Source organism: Eufriesea mexicana, unplaced genomic scaffold, assembly GCF_001483705.2.
Source record: "Eufriesea mexicana isolate 0111107269 unplaced genomic scaffold, ASM148370v2 scaffold1767, whole genome shotgun sequence".
NCBI classification, from domain to species: domain Eukaryota; kingdom Metazoa; phylum Arthropoda; class Insecta; order Hymenoptera; family Apidae; genus Eufriesea; species Eufriesea mexicana.
This window is the reverse complement of record NW_016909873.1, coordinates 61418-73031: the sequence shown is the minus strand read 5'-3', so window position 1 is coordinate 73031 and position 11614 is coordinate 61418. Positions and strand designations below refer to the sequence as shown.

Below are 11614 nucleotides of genomic sequence, written 5' to 3'. Positions count from 1 at the left end.
TTAGGAATACAAGATGTGGGATCGGGAGCTCGCGTTAGGGCGAAATCGTTACTCGACACTCTTGTGTAACGAGAGCCAAGCCGCAGCTATGAAGAAGACCAATGTTCCGGCGCATAAAGAACCGTGGTTTAGCGTGTCCCTGAAAACCGAAACCACCATGACGCCGGCGCCTCTCGTTTATTCTCGTCTTATAAATCAAAACGCAAACGCGTATACCGTGTTCGAACTTACTCTTTTCGAGTAGTATCGAAAACAGCGAGGAAAGTTGGCGCGAGAGCTTCGCTCGATCGACGTAACGACGATTCGGGAATCCCGACGTTTCGACGTTTCAAAAGTGTCGGCGAATCGAATTGATATTCCTCGGGATTTTCTGAAATGTAAAACGATCATCAGGACGGTAGGATCCAGATTATCATCTGGATAACCGATAGCGCACGCGTACACCGGTATTTAAGCGGTAAAGGGTTGCATCCGGAAAACACCAGAAAGCTGTGCTATCGTTTAGAAACCAATGAGCATCTAATGAAGGTGGAGCTTGCCGAGGAAATCTCCACCTACTCTTAAAATGCTCTATTTCTCTCCTCTCCTGCGTGCGTGTCTCCCTGCGTAAAAGGAAGATCGAGAGGCAAAATGAGAGGAGAAGAAAGAGAGAGAGATCGAGGGGCCAGCGAGAGGAAGAGAGGGGAAAGAACGAAGAGGAGAGACAAATGAAGAGGCTGAGGAGGATCTTCAAGTACGTTTTAACTCGGCCAAGTCAGTTGGCATCTCGCCGCACCAACTAATGCGATGGCTTTGTTTCGTCACGTTTCCCGAAACGATCTCTCGACAAAATCGATCGACCAGTGATTTACGCGCGATTCCGCCAAAAGTCAGCGTTTAAACGCGAAACAAACGTTTCTCGCGATCCAAGGCTTTTTCGCCATTTTTATAGTGGGTGATCACCGTATCGTACTTTCATCTTTGCAAAATATCTTTCCTAACGGCGAATTTTATTGTCCAGAATATTTGTCCGACGTTATAACGAATTTACTAGTGCAGAGTGCTAGTTACCGAGGCTTTTCGACAGAATCGCCTCTTTGTGCAATGACAGTTGTCCCCAAGAAATTTTTCGAAACGATTGACAAAGAATCGAAGACGCTTGTCGCGAGATAAGAAAGCTTCCGTGCTATTCTTGCGTTATGTAAAACAAGGCTTCCCCGCTATTCGAATGATCGACGATTAATGTCGGAAAATCGCGAAACGTCTGATAAAACGGTGAATTTGTAGAAGAGAAGGTACAGGGAACCACGCTCACCGGAAATCAACGTTCGTTAGATACCGTTGGCATAAAGAATCATAACCGAAGCAGCAGGGTTCTTTCTATTTCCTCGGATTTGCATGATCTTACTCGATATTCGATACAGGAAAAGAGACACGGGAACATCTTCTCACCCCTTCTTGTCGAGACCAGCAAATGTTAAAGACGAATTATAATCGATCGTAATTACCTCGATCACAGTCATCGATAACACGATCACGGTGTAAATTCACAAAGATTTCACAAAAATGTTGAGGAATTAAAAGCGACGATTACCGATCTTCCGATGTTCCAATCGGTTATAATCCCACGAGTGTGCTACATATTTGTTAATACATAGTGTTTATTAAATAACGCGTCATATTCGATCATTTAAAAGCAAGAAATGCCAAAGAAGCATCGATAAAGAGAAGCAATTTTCGCAATACTGGTTGCAAAATAAAGAAACCATTTTACGAACACTCACGTTCGAATAGGTTGGGGCGTATTCGACGAGCACGTGGCACGAGAGCATTGTTACATTCGAGCTTTACTTTGGAAATGCTTCGATCAAGATTTCCAAAAACGAATCACGCGTAAGAGAGCTCGTTTTCATTTCGTAGCATATTTTCGACGTTCATAGACGATCGTCGAATATTAATTTTAACGAATTTTCGTCGAATTCTTAAAAATATTCGTGCTGAACTTACCCCAGGGGGGGGTAAAGAGGAATGCCATTTCACGGTTTATCATCTACCCGTTTATACGTGTGAAAACGATTGAAAACGATTTGAAAAATAAAAGACACGCTTGGTAGGACAATAAAAACTGATAATTGACTTTCTCGCGAATGAAAACTCATTCGTGGCTGATTTGAAAGAGGCAAATTTGCGAAACGGCGGGAAAAGATGATGTGTGCAAATTCGGAACAAGCGGAGAACAACAGCGTGATAGTTTCACAAATCACGAGTCCTCATACGCCGCAGGATTTCACGGTCTCGCGCTTACTGTCGACGCCGATTAATTCGTTGGGTAAGAATCGTTAGAATTTGTGCGAAGGTTTACGCGAAGAGAAAGAGAATAAAGTGGAATTTGGTAGTGCGTGGTTCGCGAGCTTGCACATCAGGCTATGCACGCCTGACGCGTTTCTACGTTGAATCCGTGATGCACGACGAATTCGATTTCATCGAAATCGCGCATTTCCAGTCATGCTGTTCGCGTTATGCCGCTTTGATGAATGCTCAGGCACAGTAGAGTCATTCAAGAATAGCCACGCCTGTGCTGCTCCTCCTCTTTATCCTTTTCCTTTTTACAAGCGTTACTTCCTTATCTTAGTCGGCATCTTGAAATCTTCCACTTGAATTCTCCATTCTCTCTCGCGTTCTGATTCTACGCGATTAATAATTCGAATAACTGGCAATTCACGCGGTAAACGGTATATGCTCGCGTGTATTTCACAGAATGCAACGAAAGTTCTACGACGGCGACGTGTAGGAGACCTAGAAGAAGTAGGACAACATTCTCGGCGCAACAATTAGCTGCGTTGGAAAGGGTGTTCGAAAGGACGCATTATCCGGACGCTTTCGTACGAGAAGAACTTGCGACACGAGTATCTTTATCGGAAGCCAGAGTACAGGTAATACCGGGGTATTTCCAAACTAGAAAGAATTTCATACGCGAACAAGGGGCGATTCGAATTTGCGTTTAAATACGTTCGAGGGTGAGATATTTGCTTTGCGAAAGAGAAGAAATATCACGGTGTAAGCATGTAAAAGAGAAAAAGTATCGTATCACTGGTGGGCCAAGTTCACACATGTTCCTTGGGATTATGGTGGCTAACGTTAGAAGGAAGACAGACAGGCAGACGAACGTAGAAGAAAGAGAAGAAGGAGAAGAAGGAGAAGAAGGAGAAGAAGGAGAAGAATAAGAGAAAGAAAAAGAGGAAAAAGAAAGAAAGAGGATGGAGGTCGCGGCGGATAGCTAAGCAGAAAATCAGAGGAGACAGGTTGTCAGGGGCAAGGAGCTATGATTAGCTTGGCAGGATAGTTGCGTCGTTCCAGCGGCATCTGTGGCTTGGCATACGACGTATTCTGTACCGTACGCTGTACGATACGTTGCGTATCTAGCACGTGTGTGGTGACTCTTATACGGTTGTGCAGAAAGCACACTTTTCGTTAGTCGTGTCAATCCATCCACTGCTGGTACTGGTGTTACGTCCTTCGCCTCCCGCTGATGTCTGTCTATTCGTCTGTTTGCTGTGTGTACTGTACGGTTGCCAGAAGCCGTCACGCTGTCCCGTCTTCGCTTGCCGCGTCCCTCCTTGCCTTTGCTTCTTTCTTTTTCTCTTTCTCCCTTCGTTCAACAATTACGGCTTGCCACAACTACTGCATCTTCGTTTCTTGGTTCTTGTTCAAAAAACTCGTGGAAATTTTGGCTCTGTCCCGTTCCACGGAATCGACCCCGAACTGCATCGCTACGATCCTACAGATGCGATAGTTCTCTTCGTTATTATATCGTGTTTCTTGGATGAAATTCAACATTTGGAAATTTTACTCGTAGGTATGGTTTCAAAACAGACGCGCCAAGTTTCGACGAAACGAAAGAAGCTCGGCCATTAATCGAGGTGTTTCCTCGAACAGAGAAGTGGAGACCACTTTACCCTTACGACCTATCAGAATAACGCACACGCAGGAAAACAACTCCGAGTCTCTACAGACCTCTCAAGTGGGACAATATCCGTACAGCGAGTACTGGCGATCATCGCAACATTACACCTCTATGCAAACTTCTACCTGTCATGGATTTATCAATGGTAATTTAGCAAATGTCAATCTTCCCCCGTATCATCAGACAGAAATCCACGGAGGATTCGAAGGATCTGCAATGAGTAGCTTAAATGCACTACGATTCAGAGCGCATCCATACGGAACCGCGTATTCTGCCATGCACGCAAGCATGTAAATCCCCCCGCCCAACATAGATCTACGCATAACAATATCTCTTTAGAACCGTGATACTTGTCAAATTTAACCTACGTATGTATTTATTAAATACCAAAGTTTCTATCAACATCGTGTAACTCAATTTGGAGGAAAGAAAATGAATGTTATACAAAGGACCAATAGATCAAACACGGTTGCACAGACGTTAGGGCTTAAGCAGAAAATACAGGGTAATGGAAATAACTTGAAACGTTATTTTGTAGAACTGAATTAGCTTAATAAATAATAAAAATCGTAAATGTATTATCTTCTTAATACAAGACATCTATACAGGAAATGGTATATTAGTTTACAAAGTTATTATGTTATATATTTTAATCATAGAAAACGAACAATATATAAATACGAAGATCGAACTGTGGAAAAACGGGTTGTATACTCGTTGCGGCAAGAAACATGTAAAATTACAGTCGTAAAATGAATATAATTATCTGTTCACATATAATATACGTATATTGGCACAAAATTAGAATATAGATTTCCTAAGTATATTGGTCACACGCATATTCGTTATAACGCTAATTAAACTAGAATCACGTAAAAAGATTTCAAAAATCTCTTCTTAAATATTAATCGTTATATGTTAATCATCCGTCCAAAATTTCTTCATTGTAGAGATACATCTTTAATACTATACAGTTACTTGTACATTTTGTACCGCATTACTCCAATCTACTTTTGATGGAACTAAATAAAATGCAGGTGCTATTTTGCTGCCACATGGACACTGACTACCTGCTATCCAACTGAAAGAGCCCAGTTTTGTACTACACTTTGGACAATTTAATTTTCCGTCAACATTGTGTGTAATATCGGGCATCCAAGCCAGCGGCTCAACGAACAATATTTTTGTGCAAAATTCTACGGATTGTTGCTCTTCTCTTTGGTGAGGTTCCAACAATTCGTGTGATGTTTTAGATTGTTTAGACGTTTTTCTCGAACTTATATGTCTCCAGATTTGCTTTTCCTTTGGCATATGTGGCAAAATATTGCTAGCGCTGGCCACGATTCTTCGACACTTTTTACAACGATATACTGTTGGTTCTGGACGTACTGTAGCTATTGCTGGATCTGGTTTTATCAATTCTGTGCAATTTTGCGGTAAAATTTTTGCTTTACGCACCTTATCCGCCGCAATTTGTAACCTATACATTTTAAATTGCACATTGGTATTATCTATTCCAAAACCCATTTCTTCGTAAAGTTTTAATTGTGCCAGAAAACCAGGATTGGGACCAACGAAGCGCCTTTTTTCTCTTACAGCTTCAAACGTATCATAAAAGCTTTTCCCATATTTTTTCATTAAATATGCGATAACAATTGTAGCTGATCTAGAAACACCAAAATAACAGTGTACTAAAATTTTGTTGTGTAACTGTAAAGCATGATCTATATACTCGTATGAATCTTCAAAGTGAGTCAAAAGATCTTCACGTGGCATATCAGTAACCTGAATGTATTTTATAGTTAAATTTGGTAGAAGCTCTTGGATCTTTCTAGGAAGTGGACATGAATCTACTGTGAGTATATAATTCAGTTTATTTTCTTTCAACCATTCGATATCTGTAGCAGCTGTAAGATTCCCAAGAAACAAACCAGGAATAATTTCATCGTAACTCGATGGACCAGCATCAAAATCTTCTCTAATTAGCTTAGTAGTCGCTTCTTGTGCCATGATGATTACTCTAGAATAAAGAATAAAGCTACGGCATTGTATCTTTAATGACAATTTATTCTGTCAGTTATAATACAAAACATATAATATAGTAAATTAAATTGTTACAAAATTTTTGAACAGAATCCTTAGAAAAATTGATAACTTAAATAAAACGTAATTTTCTGAAAAATGTAAATAGTTATACTTATATAAAAGAATATAAAATTCCCAAGATCTCTTTACTTGTGAAACATGCTCTAAGCACAAATTATATCTTCTATTACCTTACTTAAACGTATTGCAAATAATTGTAGTATTTCAGATCATAGAACTAGTTTTATAAATATTATTTGAATAATACGAAAAATAAATTTTAATAGCAACATTTTTTATAAAAAAAACTTTATATTTTCTTCACAATGTAAAGTTATTGATATCAAACACAATATGATTTAAGATTAATGAATTTCAAATTCTTTAATAATTTCATGCACATTTCACCTATTTTGTAATATTTTACAAGTAAGTATTTATATCTTTTTATTTTTTTCTTCTACACAACATAAAACAATGAAAAACACACTCTACATTCAAGAAAACTCAATGTACTAGTTTACATTGTTACCGCATTATTACGATGGCGCTACGATAACATTTTTATGGTAGTTCTAAAATCTAAAACTTCGTTACACTGTATGTCATAATACACACAGATTTAATTCCATAGTTACTCAATTATCGTTATTAATTAATCATATTTTAAACATTGTAAATAGAAATATAATCAATTTTTTAATTCTCTTAATGTATCAATGATCATTTTTTTTTTCATGGAAATTTTTATAATGATGGGTAACAATAATTTGGAAATTTATATATAGAGAGTATACGTATGAATGTATACATACAAAACGAATATTTTTATCCATCAAATATATTGTCTTTTATACTCCAATTGTATGTATACATATCTCATATATGTATAATATAAATACAAATACCTACAATTTTAATATGCAACACATGTGATACACACACGTGCGCATATACACGACTGCGCATGGGACACACGCGCACGCAAAATTAATGATAAATATATATTAACTTCTTCAAAATAAATTAAAAGTGCTTATCACTTTTATATACTGTACTACACTAAACTTTCCTTCATTACTAATTAATTGTGTAATCGTGCAATTGTGTATATAATGAACAAAATTATTAAATTATAATAAAAACTTAAAAATACAAAAATATTCTGTAATCAATCGTATCATCGATACAAACAAATTTTACTACGTAATTTCATTGATTTAAAACCACAAAAATTGATTTATTTCAAAACCTTTATACGATTAAAAAACAATATTATCACATCAATATATTTGAAATACAAAAAACATATTGTAAAAACCTGTCGCATTTTGAAAATGGACAAGAAAGCTCTAAAGTGAAAACTAATAGATGGAAACATTGAGGAAATTAAAAACCAGTACAATTCAAATATTTGATCTTTGTACTTTCAAAAAGATCGCGGAATAAATTTTTCGACCACGTATGCCGGAAATGACGCGTACCTCGATCTCCACATCATTCAGAAGAGTTGCGAGGATACCGCTTACGCAGTCGTGCAGAGTAGCAAGCTTACTTGTTCCGTGTTTCTCTGATTTCCTCACTCTCGCCCTCTGTTTCCCTATCTTTGTCTAGTCGTTCCTTCGGTATCACTTGCATGTGCGCACATGTGTATATGTAAGTGGATGGGTACTTTTTGATTTTTAAATAAAACAAGATGCTGCTCTCGCGAGAGGTGATCTCAAATGCGGAAGAAATCGCAGATCAGGTGAATTTACGAGTTATTGTGCTCGACTTATTTTCTTTTACGAATAATTGTTCTTTCACTAAGAAACTCTTAATAGAAGATCAACAGAAATCCTGTAAGAACACAGGTGTACTCCTGTCAACGTCATCGTGACACGATTACTATATATATTGACATATTTTAATTAAAATTTTTCTTTTTCTTAATTATTTTTTAATATAAAGTCTTCCTAATATCATTGAATGTTGCAAATTTCTCTATAATATTGTCTCTACCCTATAAAATTAAAGGTTAGGCATCAATGAAAAGAATGTTTGTTACAAATGCCACTATTTCTATTAGTTTTGATCAATAATTTAATATAAATTGTGTAATTTAGTTTAAACAAATTAAATTAATATAAATTTTAAAAAATATTTTATTTTTAAGCATTATTTAATTTCTCTATTTATGTAATACTTTCCTTATTGTTACCATCTCCATGAGAAATACTTATTTATTTTTTACTATTAAAAATAATTATTTTATATACTATTAAAAAGTATTCAAAAGATCTATAAAAGGTAATGTAGATAACTTTCATACTGTAGACATATTGCTCATCTTTTAAGTATAAAATATGTTTTTAATTATTATTCCTTTATAATCACAGGTAATCCGCAATGGAAAACACATATTACCAACTCTTGCAAGACTTTGTCTCATAGCCACATTTCTAGAAGATGGATTAAGAATGTGGTTTCAATGGTCTGAACAAAAAGAATTTATGAACAATAGTTGGGAATGTGGTACCTTTTTAGCTACAATCTTTGTCTTGGTTAATTTAATTGGACAACTTGGTGGTTGTGTTATGGTTATTGGAAGATGGAAAGTCAGCATTGCTTGTGGAATTTTATTCTTCATAGTAGTTCTTCAAACTTTAGCTTACAATATTTTGTGGGACGTAACATTTCTATTCAGAAATTTAGCGTTGATAGGAGCACTTCTCCTAGTTTTGGCTGAATCAAGAGTTGAAGGAAGATCATTATTTGCTGGTGTCCCAAGTCTTGGAGATAATAAACCTAAAAATCTTTTGCAATTAGCTGGCAGAATTTTATTAGCATTTATGTTCACAACGCTAATTCGCTTTGAAATATCAATCCTTCAAATTATGCAAGATATTCTTGGAAGCAGTTTGATGGTATTAGTAACCATTGGATATAAGACTAAACTGAGTGCATTGTTGCTTGTCTTATTATTATCTGCACTGAACCTTTATCACAATGCATGGTGGAACATTCCAGAATATAAAGCACTTAGGGACTTTCTGAAATATGACTTTTTTCAGGTAATTTTGAACTTTACTTATTTCGCATTTATCTTATAATTTTATTAAATAAAGGCATTAAACATAAATTTTAATTTCAATCTTTACAGACACTATCAGTAATTGGTGGCCTTTTAATGATAGTCTCTTTAGGTCCTGGAGGTGTATCAATGGATGAGCATAAAAAAGAGTGGTAGATATCATGATATCATTTAAATGTACATCATTACATTGTCATGATCATTAACACGTTCCGTGCCGGATCGATTTTTGGGTACTTTCCGTTCAAGCTACGTGGGGCATATACGCCCCACACTATTATGATTAATAGTTTTGCCTCTGACATATGCCTTACAATATTTATAATAGTGAAAAAAATATAATTAGCAAAAGAAGATGTAGTAAAGTTTAAGATGCATTAGACAACAAAGCAATAACTGATGTCTATACATGATGATCCAAAAAGTGAAAAGAATTCTTCGTTTTATAACGAGAATTCAAACGGTCTGAACGAAAAATTCAACGTGGGGCGTATACGCACGAACGTGTTAAGTAAAAGTCTCCCATTCCTGTTCCTTCATGTGCTCAATAAATCTATAATAAGTTTATTGTTTGTTGGACGAAGAGATACAATGTGCATTCATCTTGAATTATTCAATTTGGGTAAAGGAATTGTTAAAATAGAATTTATACAAAATTATAAAAAAATGATAAAACTTCAAAATATTGTTAAGGAACAAACAAAATGAAGATAACACCAAGACCAATTTATATTATCAATAATGGCATTGTACATACAACACTACATTTATCAAGGAAAACAAAATATATTTTTTCTGTGTGTTTTTAATTTTCTCTCTGTTTTTGATTTTAAATCCTAGATGGATTTATATACATGATTTTAAATGTTAAGGTAATCTTCCATAAAAATACATTACTTAAATTTATAGAAGACAATAATGAAAATATTAAATTTTTCAAGATTTTTATACAATTAAATTATTGTAAATAAATATTTCGTATCACATATTCATTGTTACTATTTATTTATATAATTTTTATTCATTAACTGATAATTAGCAACTGCCATATTTAGAGTCACTTAATAATAGATTCACTAAAATAAACTGACCTCAAAATAGTCAGTACGTGAATTTGATCAAACCAGTGAATGAGTATAATCATTAAATATTATATTTTTTAATGAATACTACGTAAAAATTAAATAATATTAAATAAATAATAAATTTCAATAAAAATAAGAACAATGTATAAATATAAGCAACTACCAGTTGATAAGGGTACAACTATTTTAACTGCAAAGCCATTTGCTAATGTCTTACGATCTAAGTATCGTAATGAAAGATGCGACTATTGTTTCCAAAGGTAATTACATTTAAATAAAATTATACTAACTATAAATCTCCTTACATGGTTTTTTCTCTTCAACTGTTTACCACATTTATTTAGTAAATTATTTATCTATTATTGATACCAAACATTATTGTTGTCAATATATTTTTTCAAGTGCTTAATGAATTAGACCGAGACCGGGGATTAATAATGTTTAATCGACTTTAATTATAACTTTCAGGTTATATCATACTAGCGACAATTTTCTATTATTCTTATCTATTATTTTTGCTTATATATTATAAATGTGCATTTATGTTTAAATTCATCTGTGATTTAACTATTTTTCCCACGAACTAAAACTCCCATCGAGTAAAAAATTGAAAGCTTTATTGTATTATATCAATTTGCGGTTTAAAGTAACCTCTCCTTTACAATACGGTTAACCGCCAATATGCCGCCATTCTAAAAGTTAAACCGCGAACTTACATTTCACAATTTCAAATTAATATGTAATAGATTATGAACAAACACGTGCCACGATAATCAAATTACAATTAAATTAGCAATAATATTAAATAATGTGAAATTTTGACGTCTTATTATGCATAATAAGAGGTTGTCTAACTGTCCACAAACAGAGTAACAAAAATAAAAAAAATAATCCGATACTCTATTTAATTTCCTTCTGAAGATTCTACTTTCTTATTCTTAGTGATTATACTGTATACTGTATAGTCTAGAGATTTCTATATTGGCGAGAGTTAATGAAACCAAATATAGATATCTTATTGCATTAGAAAAATGTTCATATATTTTTAATAGATATAGAGATAAAAAGAATAGCAAACCATCTAAATTTCTTTTTATTATAGAATGCAAATTAATTTCTTTTATATAAAATATTTCTACTGTTCTAACGTAAAATTGGAAAAATTATCGAATTGCTATTTTTTATGATCTTGATAATTTTTATATACGTTGTAAACTTTTGTATGGACAAAATTCAATGTATTAGTAGCAATTTTTCTTCTAATATCTCAGAGACTAAAGCGAATTGTCAATCTTTCCAAATAAAAAAGTTATTTAAAATAATTACAATATATTTTAAGACCATCAAAATCAATGAGAAAATAACAGATCGATAATTTTACGCTTGAAATCATATGTATCTCAAGATAAGGAAATTCTTATGAAGAGT

At 34.3% G+C, this 11614-nt stretch overlaps 3 protein-coding genes across 3 annotated transcripts; 2 read left to right on the top strand and 1 right to left on the bottom strand.

Moving 5' to 3' along the window:
- Positions 1-2066: 2066 nt before the first annotated feature.
- Positions 2067-4258, top strand: LOC108548745 (homeobox protein ceh-8). The gene is made up of 3 exons (XM_017901837.1): positions 2067-2308; positions 2737-2912; positions 3836-4258. Exons 1-3 carry the CDS (start codon positions 2185-2187, stop codon positions 4235-4237), a joined length of 702 nt encoding a protein of 233 aa, XP_017757326.1. The 5' UTR covers positions 2067-2184; the 3' UTR covers positions 4238-4258.
- A 529-nt stretch (positions 4259-4787) lies between these two features.
- On the bottom strand, positions 4788-5959 carry MKP-4 (dual specificity protein phosphatase MPK-4). Its single transcript, XM_017901823.1, has one exon. The coding sequence runs from the start codon at positions 5951-5953 to the stop codon at positions 4910-4912; it is 1044 nt and encodes a 347-aa protein (XP_017757312.1). The 5' UTR covers positions 5954-5959; the 3' UTR covers positions 4788-4909.
- Positions 5960-7551: 1592 nt separating this feature from the next.
- Surf4 (Surfeit locus protein 4) lies at positions 7552-9820 on the top strand. Its single transcript, XM_017901820.1, has 3 exons — positions 7552-7775; positions 8407-9081; positions 9171-9820. The coding sequence occupies exons 1-3, from the start codon at positions 7725-7727 to the stop codon at positions 9255-9257; spliced, it is 813 nt and encodes a 270-aa protein (XP_017757309.1). The 5' UTR covers positions 7552-7724; the 3' UTR covers positions 9258-9820.
- Positions 9821-11614: the final 1794 nt, after the last annotated feature.